This window comes from Eptatretus burgeri, chromosome 4, assembly GCF_056783735.1.
Source record: "Eptatretus burgeri isolate ZD-2024b chromosome 4, Ebu_testis_v1, whole genome shotgun sequence".
In the NCBI taxonomy this organism is placed as follows: domain Eukaryota; kingdom Metazoa; phylum Chordata; class Myxini; order Myxiniformes; family Myxinidae; genus Eptatretus; species Eptatretus burgeri.
Window position 1 is genome coordinate 45,884,232 of NC_140964.1, and position 17,782 is coordinate 45,902,013.

The window sequence follows — 17,782 nt, forward strand, 5'->3', positions numbered from 1 at the left end:
CGACCCCGACGTCTCCCGATATATTTGTTCTGCACGTGATTTTCGATTGTGCAAGCTATACTCCATTAGCCTTATTTCACGGTAAATAATTGGTTAAAAAAGATATGCTTCACACCGAAAGCTCACAATTCTCACTTGGTGAATGTCAAGGCACGTTAAGGCACAGATTGGACATGGACACAACATATGATGCTGAACAAATTACCTGCCTAAAGCAAAAGATAATGCACCCAGGATGAAAGAGCAAGTGTGCACGTGGCACGTGTTCGTCCCACAATAGCGCACCACGTGAGCTCAAAACAGACGACGGGCACAATGGGGGAGGAGCCTGTGACGTCATAAAGGGCTATATCAGTCACAAATTTCGGATCGTTTCTTCCGATTCCCCAACACGTGGACATTAAATAATGGAGGTCAAACAAAAGGGAGGGGTAAAAAATCATTCCAAGACCATGAAAAACAAAAAATCCTATTCGTCATGATCTAGCGATTAAAATCGAATGATTCATTCGAACTTGAAAACGCTTGAAGATCTCTAAGAGAATTGTTCATTGATGTTCCTTTATTCTTCTTGACCCGTGAGCTTCTGTACGTAGCTGAGCTTGGATGCCAATGCCTCGTGACTCGTTTGAGTGTGTAGCTCGGAAATCAAGCACTTTGGCATAGGGAGGAGACAGGTATCGAGGGATAAGGGCACATTGCAGAGCATGTGAGATTGCCGGAACATCATATGCTCAGGTGCTCCGGTGCTGGTGACTCGTTTGAGTGTGTAGCTCGGAAATCAAGCACTTTGGCATAGGGAGGAGACAGGTATCGAGGGATAAGGGCACATTGCAGAGCATGTGAGATTGCCGGAACATCATATGCTCAGGTGCTCCGGTGCTGTCGGTGTGCAGACATTGTCTGCAGCGGATGAGGCGAAGAACTCAGGTCCTGGGAGCTGCGAAGTGTCAAAGTCTTTGAGATTAACTCCAAAGTGATGGAAGTCCTCGTTTCAGGTAAGAGTCTTAAAAATCATTTTTCAGTAATTTTGAATGGTTTCAGTTTCCCGTGAGTGTTTGAAAAGTTTTTGGTCTTTTTGGGTGGTCCATGAATTCTTTCGCTCTGGTGTTCAAGGCAGGTTCAGTTTGCCAAAGCAGCCGCACACCGAGGATTGCAATTGGTGGTTTGCCATTGCCTTGCAAGCAGTCAGTCGGGGGAATAATTTCGAATTTGTTCATGGTGCCGGCGGAGCTCGCTTACTTTTCTCCAAGAACACCGTAGGATCTTTAACAATAACCAATTAAACCGACAGACGGGTCACCCAGTTTAACGTCCATTCGAGGGACTGCGCACTTTGTGATGTCTCGCCCTGCCTGCGAAACACCAGCATGGCAGTTAATAGCTGGGTCAACATTCAATCCCAGGCGAGTGCGCATACCTGTATGCCATCCTGATAGCCGTGCGTGAGTTAATGGGACATTCTTATATATTGTACTTTATTAGTCCCCTACTCCAAAGGTTTGCTTTCCGTCCGTTCGTCCCAGAAAATGTCTGCTGTTCCTCTGTTACAATCGGTTCATCTAACCATATGCTTATTAAAGCGGTCATCTCTGGCTGTTATAGGAGAACTACCTCAGTGCCGACAGGTTTGGCACTTCACTCAGGCTGACTGGCATGCTCTTCAAGCAGCCATCAAACTTCTGGACTGGTCTCCCAAATCTACTTTCTCCGACATCAACTCATACTGGGAATTTTTTCATCGAAACTTGCTCTCTCATGCAGAGATTTTTCCCATCTCGTCTTCAGTAGTCCTACCTTTCCTCCCGCCCACAGTTCACTGAAGCTTGTAGTAGCCTCATGGAAGGCAAATCCTACTGAAGGCAATCTCAGTTCCTTCCACAAAGTTCAGAACAAATGTGTGTCTACCCCGATGAGAGCCAGGAAACATCTTTTTCATCTCAAGTCTGAACTCTCAAACCAGTCTCCATCCTCCAAATCCTGGTGGTATGTAGTTAAGTCTGTTTCTGTTGTATGTTCCCCCTCCATCCCCTCCCTTACCTCAAGTGGCTGCACAGCTGACACTGCATGTGAAAAGGCTGAAGAATGAAACTCTGTGTTTGCTTCGAAATATTGTGTCCCAAACCCATTGCTTTCTGTACCCACCTTACCTAGTCACACCCAGCTGTTCCTGAATTCTGTGTCCTTTTCTCCCAACAAGGTGGAGATTTTGTTGTCAAACCTCGACTCAGATTCTGCAACTGGTACAGACTGCATCAGCCCACGTGTCCTAAAAACCTGCTCCTCTGCTCTTGCTCACCCTCTCACTGTTCTATTCACCCTCTCATTTTCTCAAGGTCATCTGCCATCTGCTTGGAAATCAGAAAACTTTACCGCTATGCATAAAAAAGGTGCAAAAACTGATCACTGCAACTACAGACAAATCAGACTGCTCCCAATCATCAGCAAGGCCATGGAATCCATCATCGCTTCTGACATCAAATCCTTCCTTTTCTCCAATGGCTTGATTTCCAACCATCAATTTTGATTTGGACCAGGTCACTCTACCCTGGACATGCTACGTCTGCTTTTCAAACAATGTATGGAGGTCATAAACGCCAAACATGAGATCAGAGCCAAATTCCGAGACAGAACGCGAGCTTTCGATACGGTCTGGCATCCCGTACTGCTCACCAAACTCTCTTCTTATGGTATCGAAGGCAATCTCCACTCAAGGCTCGTGGACTTCCTCTCCTGTCAGTCAAAACGTGGCTCTTAATGGAATTCTCTCATCCCCTCTTCCTGTCCAGGCTGACGTTCCTCAAGGTAGTGTTCTTGGCCCTGTGATTTTTCTGGTTTACATCAATGATCTCTCAGATTCCCTGGAAAATCCTCTTTATCTCTTTGCTGATGACTCCACCCTCTGCCACACCATCTCTCATCCCTCTGATCAGCAGGCAGCAACCTCTTCACTCTCTGCAGACCTGGATAAAAATCACAAGCTGGTCAAACACTTGGAACATGTCTTTCAATCCTGACAAATCTCACATCCTCACCCTGTCTCTCGGAAAGGACCGTCTGGAAAACCTCCCCATCTACTTTTTCAACAATCCCCTTGAAGAAGTCCTTTCAAGCTTTTGGGTCTCACTATTTGCCATGATATTTCCTGGGAAAGCCACATCGTCAAGCTGGCCTCCAAAGCCAGTCGCCGACTGAGCATCCTACATCGTGCAAAGTCCTTACTTGGCACACCTGAACTTCTGACCATGTAAAAAGCTTTCATCTGCAGTCTGATGGAGTACTTCTCTCCCCTCTGGGGTGGTGCTCCTACCTCACACCCAGCTCAGCTTCATGCTGTGGAAACCAAGGCTTTTAGGATCACTGGTATCTCTCACGATGAAGCTGAGTCTTTGGGTCTCTCACTCTCACTGGAGGCAGGTCAGTGGTCTTTGTCTTCTACCATCTCCTCTCCGGCCTTGACCCCCCCCCCCCCCGCTCTGTCTGTGATCTGTTCCCCCTATATTTCCTCAGAGTGGTCAAGGACCCAAAACCCCCCTTGTGGGGAAACTGCCAAAATCAAGAATCACTGCTCACCTTCACTCTTTCATTCCTCTTTTCCCCCCACCTCTGGAACAAACTCCCACACTCTTCAATCCCACTCCTCCCTCCAGGTCTTCAAAACAGCTGTTAACCACCATCTCATAATCTTCCCCCATCCAAAATCATGATCTTTTCTTCCCCCGTTAATCTACCGCAAACCCACCTCCTTCAAATTTCCCGTTTTCCTTCCTGAACTTCCCTGTAGTACCACCTTGTTTACCCCATGTACCCCACCCATCCCTCTCTCTTCCACAGATCTCCTATTGTCTCTGTTCCCCACTATTTTGTGATTCCATCTTGTCTCCTACCTTGTTTTTTGTTTCTTTGTCTTAGCTCTTGCATGAGCCTCGACTTGGTATATTAAAAAATAAAAAATCTATATAAATAAAAGTCGGTGTGTTAGTGTCTCCTCCATAACTCCAAAACCATAAAACCGAGCAGCCTGAAACTTTGCATGCCCACGAAGAAAACTCCAAGGAAGTTGAAGAGTGAAAATTGGCTGTTTGGGTCGATTAAAACACCGCTTTTGAAGATAATTAACGGCCTTTTTTAAATTATATCCTTCTTCAGGCAATCCTCGGCCACCTCGTTCTCTGGGGTCTTAATGATGTTTCTTGGGAAACCTCGCTGGAGTCGGAAGCCACCATGTTTTTTGACCTGCTCAATCATCCATTGACTTGGAACAGGCCGCAACAATTTCTTAACGATAATGTTTTGTTTTTTCACTTTCCTCACTCATATTATCGAATGCCTGTTCATCATAGTGACCAATCCCTATATACATCACTTTTGTAAGTTTTATAGTTTTCAACTTCGGAGCTTGGATCGATTTTATGCATTGCATGATACGATTTTCCACGATCTACTCTCACAGACTAATTCAAGTATGTCATGAAAATAATATGGAATAGGCAAAGCCTAGAAGCGAACGTAGAATTCTTCTTACATTCGCTTTTTAAATATATCAAATTAAAGTCTTTTTGCTATGAAAAAATAAACATTACCTTAACATTAGCTTCACAACAACAACGACACCGTCTAGAACAGGATCTCATCTGAAAAAAACATTTCCTCAACATTACCTTCACAACAACAACTACACCGCCTAGAACAGGATCTCATCTAAAAAAATTAATATTACCTCAACATTGTAGTGTCGTGGATAGAAGATGCTTAGCAGGCAGACACGAGCGGGGGAACAGTCGAGCCGGGCTGTGTTGCACAAGCGCGAGCGTGGGCGTACTTTGCTCGCGGCTCCCCTTTATTACGTATTCAGCGCACGCACAAGCCAGGCGACTACAGCATCACTAGAACGCCTCAGGCGGCGCGCACTCCTTTTATTCCTGGCAAACACGATGACCACGACGACCCCTCCTCCCATCATCATGCCCCGCCCTGCATGCCCGCAGGCTATACCACACTCCTCCCTCCTAAAACTATGATTATTAAATGATCACCATCATAATAAGCATAAACAGCATGAAGGACTACGGTATAATAGTAGACAAGGCACAAAAAATGAAAACAGCGAAGTATAACAGCACATCACATCATATAATGCGTGGAAGCGAGCTAATGGAGCTGCCCCGGCCAGGTTCCGAAGACGGAGGTGCACACAGCACCTCCCAAACTCTGGCCGCGTTACTGATATGAAGCAGCAAGGCGAAAAGCACAGCAGCCCTACACAGCGGAAACGCCCCTAGGCGGCTCATGCTGACATGGCCCTCGGCGAGGCCGTGGCGATCTCCCGAGCAAACCTCCCCCGGCACCATCAAACGCCTCCGGCCCACAAGGCAGCACACCTCCCCCAGGCAGACCTGAAGCAGATAAACATTCCGAGGCCGGAAGCCCGCTGTCTAGAAGCCGTGGCGCCAGCGCCAGACTCGATTGACCTTGGATGGGGGCGCTGAACAGCGCCGCTGGCTGGACGCACCCAATGCTCCATAACAACCCACGCACCACAATCAGTTGAGATGCCAATGCTCGTCTAAACGGCCTTGAGCGAACACAGAGAGCTGCGCCCCCGGCGCCAGGCACGTCTGACCTTGCCGCAACCAGAGGTGGGGGTAACGCCGACCAGCGCACCAGTCCTGGCTCCGAGTCGATCTCCGAGACCGACACGGCAGTTAGACGGTAGCAATTCCATTTAAACCACACTTCAACCATAGGCTCGTTATAAATCACTACGAACATCATTTGAACCATTGCAAACTCATTTTTCCGTACAGCGCGTTCTTTCGACCAAATCCCTGCACATGACAAAGCAACTACCCGCGGCCCGGGGCAATGGAAGGCCAACCCAACCTTTTTATTCGCCACCACCGCTCCCAAAGCCACCACCTCACATTGGCCATACTGCAAAACCCATCGATTGATCTCCGCCAAACCCACTCTCACACAGGAACTGTTGGCATTTATTTCAACAACGCTAAACTGCATCACTAGAGCAAGGAAAAACAAATATGCAATGAACAGCAACCCACAACCCACATCACGAGTCCGCCTCTTGGTTGTTGCTTCGATGTTGTGACTCGCGACTTCCTTTAACACCACGGGCTCGCTGCAGCTCGCCGTCGAAGCTGCCCGAACAACACCGGCGCGCATTGCCCCACGAACGCTGCCGAAGCGCGGGAACTCATCACGAGAGCTGATACGGCTCCTGCTGCTCCCGAACCGCACATCACCGCTGCAGGCAGCAACGAACGTCCGCTCCCGTTGCATCGACGCGGCTCCCGCCGCCAGAACCTCGCCCTCGGGCCTCGACGAAAGCATCGAAGAGAGCACCGGCACACCTGGAGGTACGAACTGGAGATCCAGCCCGAGGTGCGCCAGCCAGTCCCGACCCAAAAGGGCGGGCCCCTCCCCTCGCACCACGAACACCGAGAGCCACCAAATCCAGATTTGGAGCCACCAAATCACTCAGCAGCCGGTAGTGCTCCGTTGATAGCGAGGCGAGCAAGATCGACTTGCGTTTCTCTTCATCATCTATATCATTCGCACGGAAGTAGCAACCCAACTGTTCAGAAAACAACTCGAAGTCATCTCCCCCGAAAACGGGTATGCGCCCGTGCGCCGTGCCCCGACCTTCTGCCATGCTCGTGCCGGCGAGACCCTTGGCTCCGTAGCCTGGAACCGCACGGGTTATTCGCTGCCGCCCTGCACACGCCAATCCGAAGATCCTCGTCGCCAACTGTAGTGTCGTGGATAGAAGATGCTTAGCAGGCAGACACGAGTGGGGGAACAGTCGAGCCGGGCTGTGTTGCACAAGCGCGAGCGCAGGCGTACTTTGCCCGCGGCTCCCCTTTATTACGTATTCAGCGCACGCACAAGCCGGGCGACTACAGCATCACTAGAACGCCTCAGGCGGCGCGCACTCCTTTTATTCCTGGCAAACACGATGACCACGACGACCCCTCCTCCCATCATCATGCCCCGCCCTGCATGCCCGCAGGCTATACCACAAACATTACCTTCACAACGACAACTACACCACCTAGAACAGGATCTCATCTAAAAAAATTAATATTACCTCAACATTATACCTCAACATTACCTTCACAACAACAACTACACCGCCTAGAACAGGATCTCATCTGAAAAAATAAATATTACCTCAACATTACCTTCACAACAACAACTACACCGCCGAGAACAGGATCTCATCTAAAAAAATTAATATTACCTCAACATTACCTTCACAACAACAACTACACCACCTAGAACAGGATCTCATCTGAAAAAAAAAAATCCTCAACATTACCTTCACAATGACAACTACACCGCCTAGAACAGGATCTCATCTGAAAAAAGAAATACTAGATTGAACGTAGTATTCTTCTTACATTCGCTTCTGACTTTACCTATAACTTGTTCACAACTGTATACGCAATTTCCTGTTACTTCGGCCTGGATTCGGAATCAGCGATCAAATAACATAAATCACGATTAAAAATTATTTTTTGATGATGCAAGAGATATCTTTATTAAAATCAGTGGAGGAAATATACACCATGTCTGATGTTATTTGGGTCTTTCATGTCTCCGACGATGCCTTTATCTCCCGGCATGCATCATTCCCCATGACAAAAACCGGAAACTAAAAAAAAGCAGAAGCAAAAAAAAAAAACGGAAGCAAAAGGGTCATAGCCAACGACACGGATTCACAATTGCCAGGGTATTGTGTTGTTTTTGTTATTTCCTATTCTCTCATGTGCACGCGTTAAGTAATATTCACAAGATGGAAATCAAACCCAATCGTGTTTATACACCGCACAGCGTTTAAAAACAACCAGAAGCAAAAGGTCAGAGCTAACGACACAAATTCCAAATAGCCAGGGGTATTGTGTTGTTGTTATTGTTGTTGTTGTTGTTGTTGTTGTTTCCTATTCTCTCACGTGCATGTGTTAAGTATGAAGCTCACTGCGTTCGCTATTATTTTGGTTTTGAGTTTCGGATATCGTCTGGACTAAATAAGTGTCGAAATCTGATAATTTAAAGAAATAACCTCTTATAACTAAGCCGATATACCTATTTACTTTAAGCAAGCAAGGCTATGTTTCCTCCATACATCCACAAAATGTGAAATTTCCAAAGCATTAAACTTATCTTTTCAACTGTTTGGAGAATTCTATTGAGTGAACAAAAAATTTAGGAACGTGCCAAAATTAACCAGCTTCATTGAGCTATAAGATTTAATGCATGCACTGTGAGACCTTGCGCCTTGCCTCCCAGAGGGACTGCCTATCCAAAGCGTCTGCCAGGTTTGTATATATTTTCTGAGGTTTCGCGAGGTGCTCTCCAGGAAATCAAAGCAAATCTGGTTTTTAAAATGTACATTAAAAAAAAGTCATAACGTTTGCACAGACCCTGAACTGATGCACCACGTGATGCATCATGCATGCTCAGACGATCAGGCAAGATGGTGGATTATGTGCAATGTGTATATCACGGGTGACAAGGCTATGTTCCCTCCATCTCCATAGATATACAAGAAAATGTAAAATTTCCAAAGCATTAAACTCATCTTTTTAGACAGTTTGGAGAATTAAATTGAGTGAACAAAAAATTTAGGAATGTGCCAAAATTAACCACCTTCATTGAACTATATGATTTAATGCATTCACTGCTGGACCTCGTGCCCTGACCCCCAAAGGAACTGCCTATCCAAAGCGTCTGCCAGATCTGTGTCTATATTTTTAGAAGTTCCACGAGATGCTCTCCAGGGAATCAAAGAAAATCTGGTAAAAAAACAAGGCCGTTTTAAAAAAAAAGTTATAACGTTAGCGTGGACCTCGAATCGATGTACCACGTGATGCATGCACAGACGAGCAGATAGAATATGGTGGATTATCTGCAATGTTTATTTCATGGGCAATTGAACTTTGTGATGTCTCCAGGGTTGTTCTGCATGAAGCTGCAACTCTTTTGACGACAGTCATTATTTGAAAAAATTCATTTTATTTTGTTAACTGCTGTGTGCGGTGAAGACCGGCTTTAAAGTTAAAGGGATCCTCTTTAATATGCAGCGACAGCCTGGCCAACCGTTCCTTATCAACCATTTAATTGGAGTGCTTGCATGAGTGCTTAAGCCACTTGCCGAACACCTCACAGTCAATAGCGGTACCCGCTACGTCCTTCTGAGCAAATCATTCACTCACGGCGGACACTTTTGCCTGCCACATCATTCAGAGCGAGTGGTTCGTGCTCCGTCACCCTGAGCAAGTGATGCGTGCTCAGTCACCCTGAGCGAGTGGTGCATGCTCCATCACCCTGAGCGAGTGGTTCGTGTCTGTTCCCCTGAGCGAGTGGTTCATGCTCTGTCACCCTGAGCGAGTGGTTCGTGTTCCGTCACCCTGAGCGAGTGGTTCATGCTCTATCACCCTGAGCGAGTGGTTCATGCTCTGTCACCCTGAGCGAGTGGTTCAAGAAAACTCTATCGATGTTTGTGTGGTGTGCATCTGAAGTCATCGCGTCTACGAAGGTCTACAAGGTGTCTAAACTGTCTAAGGGATATAAAGGTCTAAATGTCAGTGAATGGGGGAAAAGTTGAACAGGGAGTTCATGAGTGGGGTTTGGGAATGAAGAGAACAGGGCATGAGTGCGGTGGGTGTAGGGATGATTACCTCGTGGGTGGGGGATAGGGGTCCAGTGTGGAGGGAGAGGGGTGGGCAGGGGGTGAGGGGAAGCAAGTGGAGAAAAAGTGGTGCATGTGCATTGTGCATGCCCACACATAGGATTATAACAGACTTCGGTAATAGGTCCAGCAGGTCAGCCCAGGCAGTGCTACTGATTGATGACCAGAGAGTCCCAAAGTTCTGTCCCAAAGAACCCAGAGAGTTCTGTCAGGTCAGGTTCGATCTGTGACCTGCTACAGGTACCATGTAAACCTGTACTAACCTGTTCCATGGTCGGGTTGTCGGCGACTAAACCGTCTCCCCCACCAGGTTTTCTGGTGAGGAGGGTGTTTGGATATGGACACCCAGCAGGATTAAAAACAAAACCTGTCAAAGGGCGGAGGAGCTCCTTGTGAGCCAACGGCCATCAATATCTAGTGCCCAACTGTGTCTGCGGACGTCCTCCTGCAGTTGGGTCACTTCTTATTAGGAGGTTGGTGGCAGGATTTGCACTCCGGCCACCGTAAAACCCTTCATTCCGCAAAACGCAAAAACGCAAAAAATCTAAAAACCCACTCCGTGGGAGTACCTCCTGTGCAGCTTCCCTTCGCAGGGCAGCTCACCGGATGACGGGATTGGGGCAAAGCCTTCGGGACCCCCAATCTTTGATAGGAGGGAAACCACGGGGTAACATCCCTGGGTCAGATTGCGGGAGAGTGTGTCGGAGTGGTGCTGAGGTGTCGTCCACCAGACGGCGGTCTCATTGGGTTAACCTGAGGCGGTCCCTTCGGGTGGGTGCCTGGAATGTCCTATCCCTAAGAGAGGATGATCACCTGTCTCTGTTATCATCTGAGCTCAAGCGTTTGGACATCGGGATTGCAGCTCTCTCTGAGGTTCGGAGACCGGATTGCGGCGAGATAATGGTGGGTGGTTACACCTACTATTGGTCTGGTCGTTCTGATGGTTACCATACCCAAGGAGTTGCTGTAGCTGTGTCCAATAAGCTGACCCCAATGATAATTGAGGTAACACCGGTCAACGAGCGTATTATGAGATTAAGGATTCGTCACTCCTTAGGTGTCATTTCCCTGGTCTCTGTTTATGCTCCGACTGAGGCGAGTGATCTCACCGTGAAGGATGCATTCTACGCCACGCTCGAGTCTGTGGTTGATCAGTGCCCCAGACGAGATACACTTCTAGTCTTGGGGGATTTCAATGCATCGACTGGAACTGATAGGGATGGTTATGAGGTGTGTGTTGGTCCCCATGGGTCAGGAACTATGAACCAGAATGGCACTAAGTTCCTTGACTTTGCAAGAAGTCATGGACTTAGGGTGGCTGGTTCATGGTTTCAGCGCCCACAAGCTCATCGCTGGACTTGGTATTCCAACGCTGGCGGTGTGGCAAAGGAGATTGACCATGTCCTCATTGACGGTCGTTGGAGGATGATCCAGAACTGCAGGGTCTACCGGAGTGCTCAGTTCCTCAATACTGACCACAGGCTTGTTGTAGCAACTCTAAAGCTGCACCTTAAATCCTGGAGAATGATACCATCCCAGCCGAGGCTGGATGTTGCCAAGCTCAGGGATGAGAGAGTAGCTGAGGAGTTTGCGAACAGTCTGAGTGGACACTTGGGGGGTCTGGGTGCTTTGGGGGGTCCTGAAGAGTTGTGGAGCGCCTTCAAGACCACCGTCCTTGATGTTGCCGGTGGATGCCTTGGAGCTCACCGCAGGGCAAAGAAAAATTTTGTCTCTCAAGGGACACTGGATACCATTGACCAGAGTCGCAGGGCCAGGCTGAATGGCAGAGCTGAGCTGTTCAGGGAGCTGAGGCATAAAACTGTACGTGCACTGAGGGTGGACAAGGAGGCCTATGTGCGAGGAATCTGTGAGGGGGTAGAGCATCACCTGTGGACAGGTGATTCTCGTCCTGCTTACAGGGGAATTCGCGCATTACGTTCATCCAAGCCCATCCCTCGGAGCACTACAGTTCGAGCAGAGAGTGGTAGGCTCTTGACAGAGGAGTCTGAAGTGAAGGCCCGCTGGGCCGGTTACTTTGAGCGGTTGTACCAGGCTGATCCCCCAACTGTCGAGTTGGACATCAAGGGTGTTACAATCCCTGTTGCTGACCCTCGAATCAACTGTGGTCCACCTACGCTTGTGGAAACACGGGCTGCGGTGAACCAGTTGAAACGGGGCGAAGCTCCAGGGATCTGTGGCATCCATGCCGAACTTCTCAAGGCTGGTGGAAATGCTGCACTCGTGTCGTTGCATGCAGTTTTGTGCTCTGCCTGGAACACAGGCATCATCCCAACTGACTGGAAGAGGGGCCTTGTTGTCCCTCTCTGGAAAGGGAAGGGTGATCGCCAAGACTGCAACAACTACCGAGGGGTGACGCAGCTCTCAGTGCCGGGCAAGGTCTTTGCTCGGATAATTCTTGATAGGGTTCGCCACCATCTGCTTGAGCACCAGCGTCCAGAGCAGTCAGGCTTTACACCAAAGAGGTCAACGATTGACCGTATCCTTGCACTTCGTGTCCTCACCGAATGCAGACGAGAGTTTCGGCAGGGGCTGCTTGCAGCCTATGTTGATCTCTGTAAAGCGTTCGATTCAGTGAATCGGGATGTCCTCTAGAGGATTCTTGGTCTTCGTGGGGTGCCACCAAAACTGATCGATCTGATGTCTGAACTCTACTCTGGTACTGAGAGTGCTGTGAAGTGTGGTGGTACCTCCTCTGACTTATTTCCAGTTGTTACTGGAGTTCGTCAGGGATGTGTACTTGCCCCCACACTTTTCAGCACTTGTATGGACTGGATTCTAGGGAGGATGTCGGAGAGATCAAGTTGCGGTGCGTCATTTGGGAATGTCAAGATCTCGGACCTTGACTTTGCAGATGATGCAGTCATCTTTGCGGAGACTTTAGACATCCTCTTGGGGGCCCTCGGGGTGCTGAATGAAGAGTCGGAGCCATTGGGATTACGGGTTTCTTGGGTCAAAACTAAGATCCAGGCTTTCGGTGACATCTTGGATGCTGCTGTCCTGTCTGTGTCTGTTTGTGGTGAGGATGTTGAGGTCGTGGAGAGATTCACTTTCCTTGGCAGTGATATTCATGTCTCTGCTGGCTGCGAGTCAGAGGTCAATAGACGTCTGGGTTGGGCCTAGGGAGTCATGGATTCACTGAATCATGGGGTGTGGCACTGCCGGTACCTGTACGGGGGGACGAAAGTCCGAGTCTTCAGGTCCTTGGTACTTCCAGTCTTGCTCTATGGGTGTGAGACTTGGACTCTGACCAAGGATCTGAGACGGAGACTTAATTCCTTTGGTACCAGGTCTCTTCGGAGAATCCTTGGCTATCGCTGGTCGGATTTTGTGTCCAACGAGCGGTTGCTGAGAGAGACTCGGATGGGATTTGTTACCTGCATAGTCCGTGAGCGTCAGTTGCGGCTGTATGGACATGTGGCTCGTTTTCCTGACTCTGATCCTGCTCACCAGATTCTCTCAGCGAGGGAGTCTCATGAGTGGAGGAGGCCAGTGGGTCGACCACGTGCCTCATGGTTGCAACAGGTTGACCATCATCTCAAGGAGATGGGGATGGGCCTGGCATCTGCCTGGGGGATGGCCAGACGGAGGCCTCTGGAGTACCGGCGGAAAGTGGACGCAGCGACGTGCTGTTCTGGCACATGCTCCCATACCTGACCTGACCTGAGTCCCAAACTGATCAAGATTGTACTAACCCTGCCAGGCGGGCAGCAGTTCAGAAGTGCGGTTCGGCTAGGAAGTTTGAATGTGGGATCAGTCTTGGGGAGAGGGTCAAGGTGGTGGAGATGATGCAGAGAAGGAGGTTGGAAGTGTTGGGTGTGCAGATGAACAGATTGAAAGGAGACACGGTGAGGAGGTTGGTAGTATGATTCAAGCTGCTGCATGTGGGTGGGGATGGAAGGAGTAATGGCATGGGAATAATTGCATCAGATGAGATCAGCAAGCAGGTGGTCAGAGTGGAAAGATGGGAGGGACGGATAGATAGAGTATGGGTGGTGATACAGAGGCAAATGGTGTGTGTTATGTCAGTATATGGGCCACAAACAGGAAGGACGAGGGTGGAGAAGCAAGAATTCAGGGATGCACTGGAGAGGATGATTGGAATGGTTGAGCTGGAGGTGATGCTGTGCATTTTGGCAGAATTTAATGCGCATGTGGGAGTGGTGGAATTGGGTGAAGAGGAATGTGTTGGTAAATTTGGTTGGGGAACAAGGAATAGAGAGGGTCAAGAGCTGGTGGCTTGGAATTGGATTGCCATACCTGGTTCATTCTTTCAAAAGCAGGAAAGTCACAAGATTACTTGTGGAATGGACAACATAGAACAGAACTGGATTTGGTGGTGGTAAGCAAGTGACAGTTGTGGAGGGTTAAGGATTGTAAGAGCAGTGGTGGGAGAGCACGTTACCACCCAGCACTAGCCTATGTTGTTTATGGTATGGATGAAGAAAAGGGGGAGGTTAAAAGCAGGGAGCAGAATTGATTCGGTGGGGGAAGTGTGGGGAAACAACGTCATAGAGTACAAGGAGAGGATGAGGGCCAGGTATGAGCAATTTATTGAAGGATTGAAGAATTTATTGTTCCCCACCCCATCCCTCTCCCTTCGACAGATCTCCTAATGTGTCTGTTCCCCATTGTTTTGTCCATCCCACTCCCGCCCCTCTTGTCTCATGCCCCCCTTGCTGTGCATTGTGTGCTAGCTCTCACACGAGCCTTGACAAGGTATACAAAAAAAAAGAAAAAAAGAAGTGGAAGGTTTGCAGGAGTGGAAGAAGTAGGGAGAGGAATTTAGGGGAATTGCAGAAGTTTTGTGCGAAAGGATGTCAGGAAAGGTTGCATCGTCATCCGATAGAAACCAGGTATGGTGTATGGAGGAGGTAGAGAAGGCAGTTGGTGAAAAGTAGGTTTGGAAGAGAACAGAGAATATCAATGATAGAGGGAGGCAACCAGGCAGGGTTGATGCTCCTGTGTGGGCAAAAGAAGAAAGCGGTGAGGAATGATATGGAAGAGGTGTGCAACAAATTGGAAGAGGATTGTAGGAAGAATATGATATATAAATTGCCTTGTGCCAGGGATGAGGATAGTGAGGACATGAATGGGGGAGGGGGGCGGAGGGGTGATTATTCATGGTGGCGGTAGACGAGTGGCAGAGCGGGGGTCAGTATTGAAGGTGTGGGAAGGATATTTCATGGAGTTGGTGAGCTGTAGCTACCGTGTTATGTGGAGGGGTAAATGGAGTTGGTGGAGATCACGGAGTAGGAGGTGCAGACAGCATTGAAGAGGATTAAGAAGGGAAGAGCACCAGGCATTGATGAGGTGAGTACAGAGTTTATAATTTCAACAGAAGAAGTCAGTCAGTTTGACGAAGAAGCTGTTGAATATTTGTCATCATGGAGACAGGGTTCAACAGTGGAAGCTGAATGAGAGTGGGTTCAATGCTGGAGGATTAATTGTGGGATCAATTATAAATCAAAAGAGGTGGTGTTACCATTGTATAGGAATTTAATGAGGGCAACATCTGGAATATTGTGTGCAGTTTTGGTCACCACAACTTAGGAAGGCCAAAGATGCCATGGAGAGGGTTCAGCACAGGGCGACTCGATTGATTCCGGGCCAAGCTAGACTCAGCCATGAGGAGCGGCTGAAGGAGACGGGGATTTATGCACTAGAACGGAAGCGGTTACGAGGAGAAATGATAGAGATGTTTAAGATCATGAAAGGTATCGATAAAATAAATGCAGATGAATTATTCAGCAGAGTAGACAGTGATTGGAGCAGCGGCTATAGTCTGAGAGTAAAGAAGAGGAGAGTTAAGATGGTAGTAAGGCAGGGGACTTTTACTCAGAGTAGTTAATGTATGGAATGGCCTCCCTGGAAAGGTAGTGGCAGCAGAAACAGTGGAATAGTTAAAATTGGAATTAGACACATACCTGAAAGTTATGGAGATAGAGGGGTGTGGGGATGTTGAAAAGAGTTTTAGGTAGTTTGAGTATTGATGGGTGATTGCGTGCACGAGTACGGAGTGCTGTTGGTGAGGGTCTCGTCAAGGGGTGTTGTGTTGTTGATGTTGTGTGTGTTTCCCAAGCCCATATCCCATCCCCTGAGGGGGGAAAATACAAAAACTACAAAAAAAACCCCCACAAAAAACACTTGTATAAAAATAAAAACATTTTGCATTTTCTTATTTTGATCTGGTGTTGAAAATTGTTGTGGTGTTGAAAATTGTTGTGGTGTTGATGCGTTGCAGGCATGATGGGCTGAATGGCCTCCACCTCTGTCTAATTACCTTGTGTTAATTGTGCTGATATGGAAGGGGAAGCGTGATGTTCAAGATCCAGGGAAGTACAGGGGAATTCCACTCCTAAGTCGAGTCAAGAAGGTTCTGAAGAGGATTCTTCGGTTGGAGGAAAGGAAGAGTGTGGACATTGACATCAGAGTAGATTAGCAAGGGTTTATAAAGGGTAAGGGGATGATGGATGGGATGTTCATGCTGAGACAGCTGGTGGAGAAGAGGTTGGAGGTGCACGGTGAAATGGCATTGGGATTTGTGGACCTGGAAAGGCCGAAAACACCGTCCTGAGAGAGATGATGATGGTGACACTGAGATGGATGGGAGTGCCGGAAGCAGAAGTTAGGTTGGTGGAAGAGATGTACAAAGGAATGAAGGGAGGAGTTTTGGTTGGTCCTGGGATATCTGAGGAGTTCAGTGTGAGCATCGGTTTGAGTGAGGGAAGTGCTCTCAGCCCACTCATGTTTATCATGGTGATGTAGCTGGTAAGGAAGAAGGTAAACATGAGGGTATTCTGCGGAGGATGTTTTATGCAGGTGATCTGGCAGTTGTGGTGGAGAATGGGCAGGTGAGGCAGGAGGTACTGGGTGAGTGTAAGGAGGCATTTGGGAATCATGGGCTGCGGATGAGTATGCAGAAGATTGAGATGATGCGGGTCGGGTTGCAGAGAAAATAAATGAATATCAGGTTAGAGGGGAAGGGGATCAAACGGGGAAAATAAGTTTGAGTATCTGGGGGGAACAGTGACTGGAGATGGTAAGTTGGAGGCAGGGTTTTTTTGAGGAGGATTCATGTGGGTGCAAATGCATGAAGGAGGGTGGATAGATTAATGACAGACAGAAAGATATCAAGGAAATTGAAAGGGAAGGTTTTGATGTCGTGTGTAATGCCAGCCTACCTTTACAGTCTGGAAATGGTGGCACTGACAGAGAGACACCAACAGAGGCTGCAGGTTTGCGAGAAAAACTTGATCAAGAGGATTGTGGGTGTCAAGAGGGTGGATAGAAGGATGGATGAATGAACTGAAAGGAGATTGGTGTGCAGGTAAGCATGACGGGGAGATTGATGCAATGTCGGCTGAGATGGGCTGTACACTTGGTGCGGATGGGGGAGGAGAAAATGGCAAAGAGAGCGGATATGTTGAAGTAGAAAGGTAGGAGGAAAAGAGGTAGACTGTGCTTGAGATGAGAGGATTGTGTGAGGAGGGATATCCATAAGATAGGGGTGGTTGGAGAGTGGAGAGAGTTGGCTGAGGACAGAGGGAGGGAAGTGAAGGAGTATTATGGTCAAGGCAGGGCAGAAGCTTGGTGCCATTGGACCTCACCCCGTATAAAGGAAAAAGGAGGAGGAGGAGAAGAAGAAGAGGAAAAAGAAGATGAAAATTTTCAATCGGATGAAAATTAACGATTTGTGACCTTGACCTTTGACCTCTAAAACAATATCCTTCCAGCTCATCACTACCTTATACCAGATGGTGAAGTTTCATGAAGATTCGAGTAAAATTGTGATCTGTAGTCAATGACGTACAAACAAACAGTCAAGAACAGATGAGACAAACCAATATACTTGCGAATCTTCGATTTTGCAAGTAACAAAGAAACAAATCAACAGACAGAGGTGAAAACATAACCTCCCTCCACCTTCAGTGGCTGAAGCAACAAGGTGCTGCCAAGTTTTTGAGGAGGGACTTTAAAATTTCAATGTTGAGGTTGGACAGATGTTGTTTTCTAGCTCACCTGAGAGTGGACACACACTTGTTTCAGTCT

The 17,782-nt window shown here is 48.0% G+C and overlaps 1 protein-coding gene across 1 annotated transcript in view; it reads left to right on the forward strand.

Moving 5' to 3' along the window:
* Positions 1–394: 394 nt before the first annotated feature.
* Positions 395–17,782, forward strand: part of LOC147027959 (nuclear receptor subfamily 1 group D member 2-like) — a 37,529-nt gene continuing 20,141 nt past the window's right edge. Inside the window, exon 1 of the mRNA XM_085877840.1 lies at positions 395–998. Within this exon, the coding sequence (XP_085733966.1) occupies positions 980–998 (19 nt within the window). The 5' untranslated portion in view covers positions 395–979. The remainder of the gene's footprint in view (positions 999–17,782) is intronic.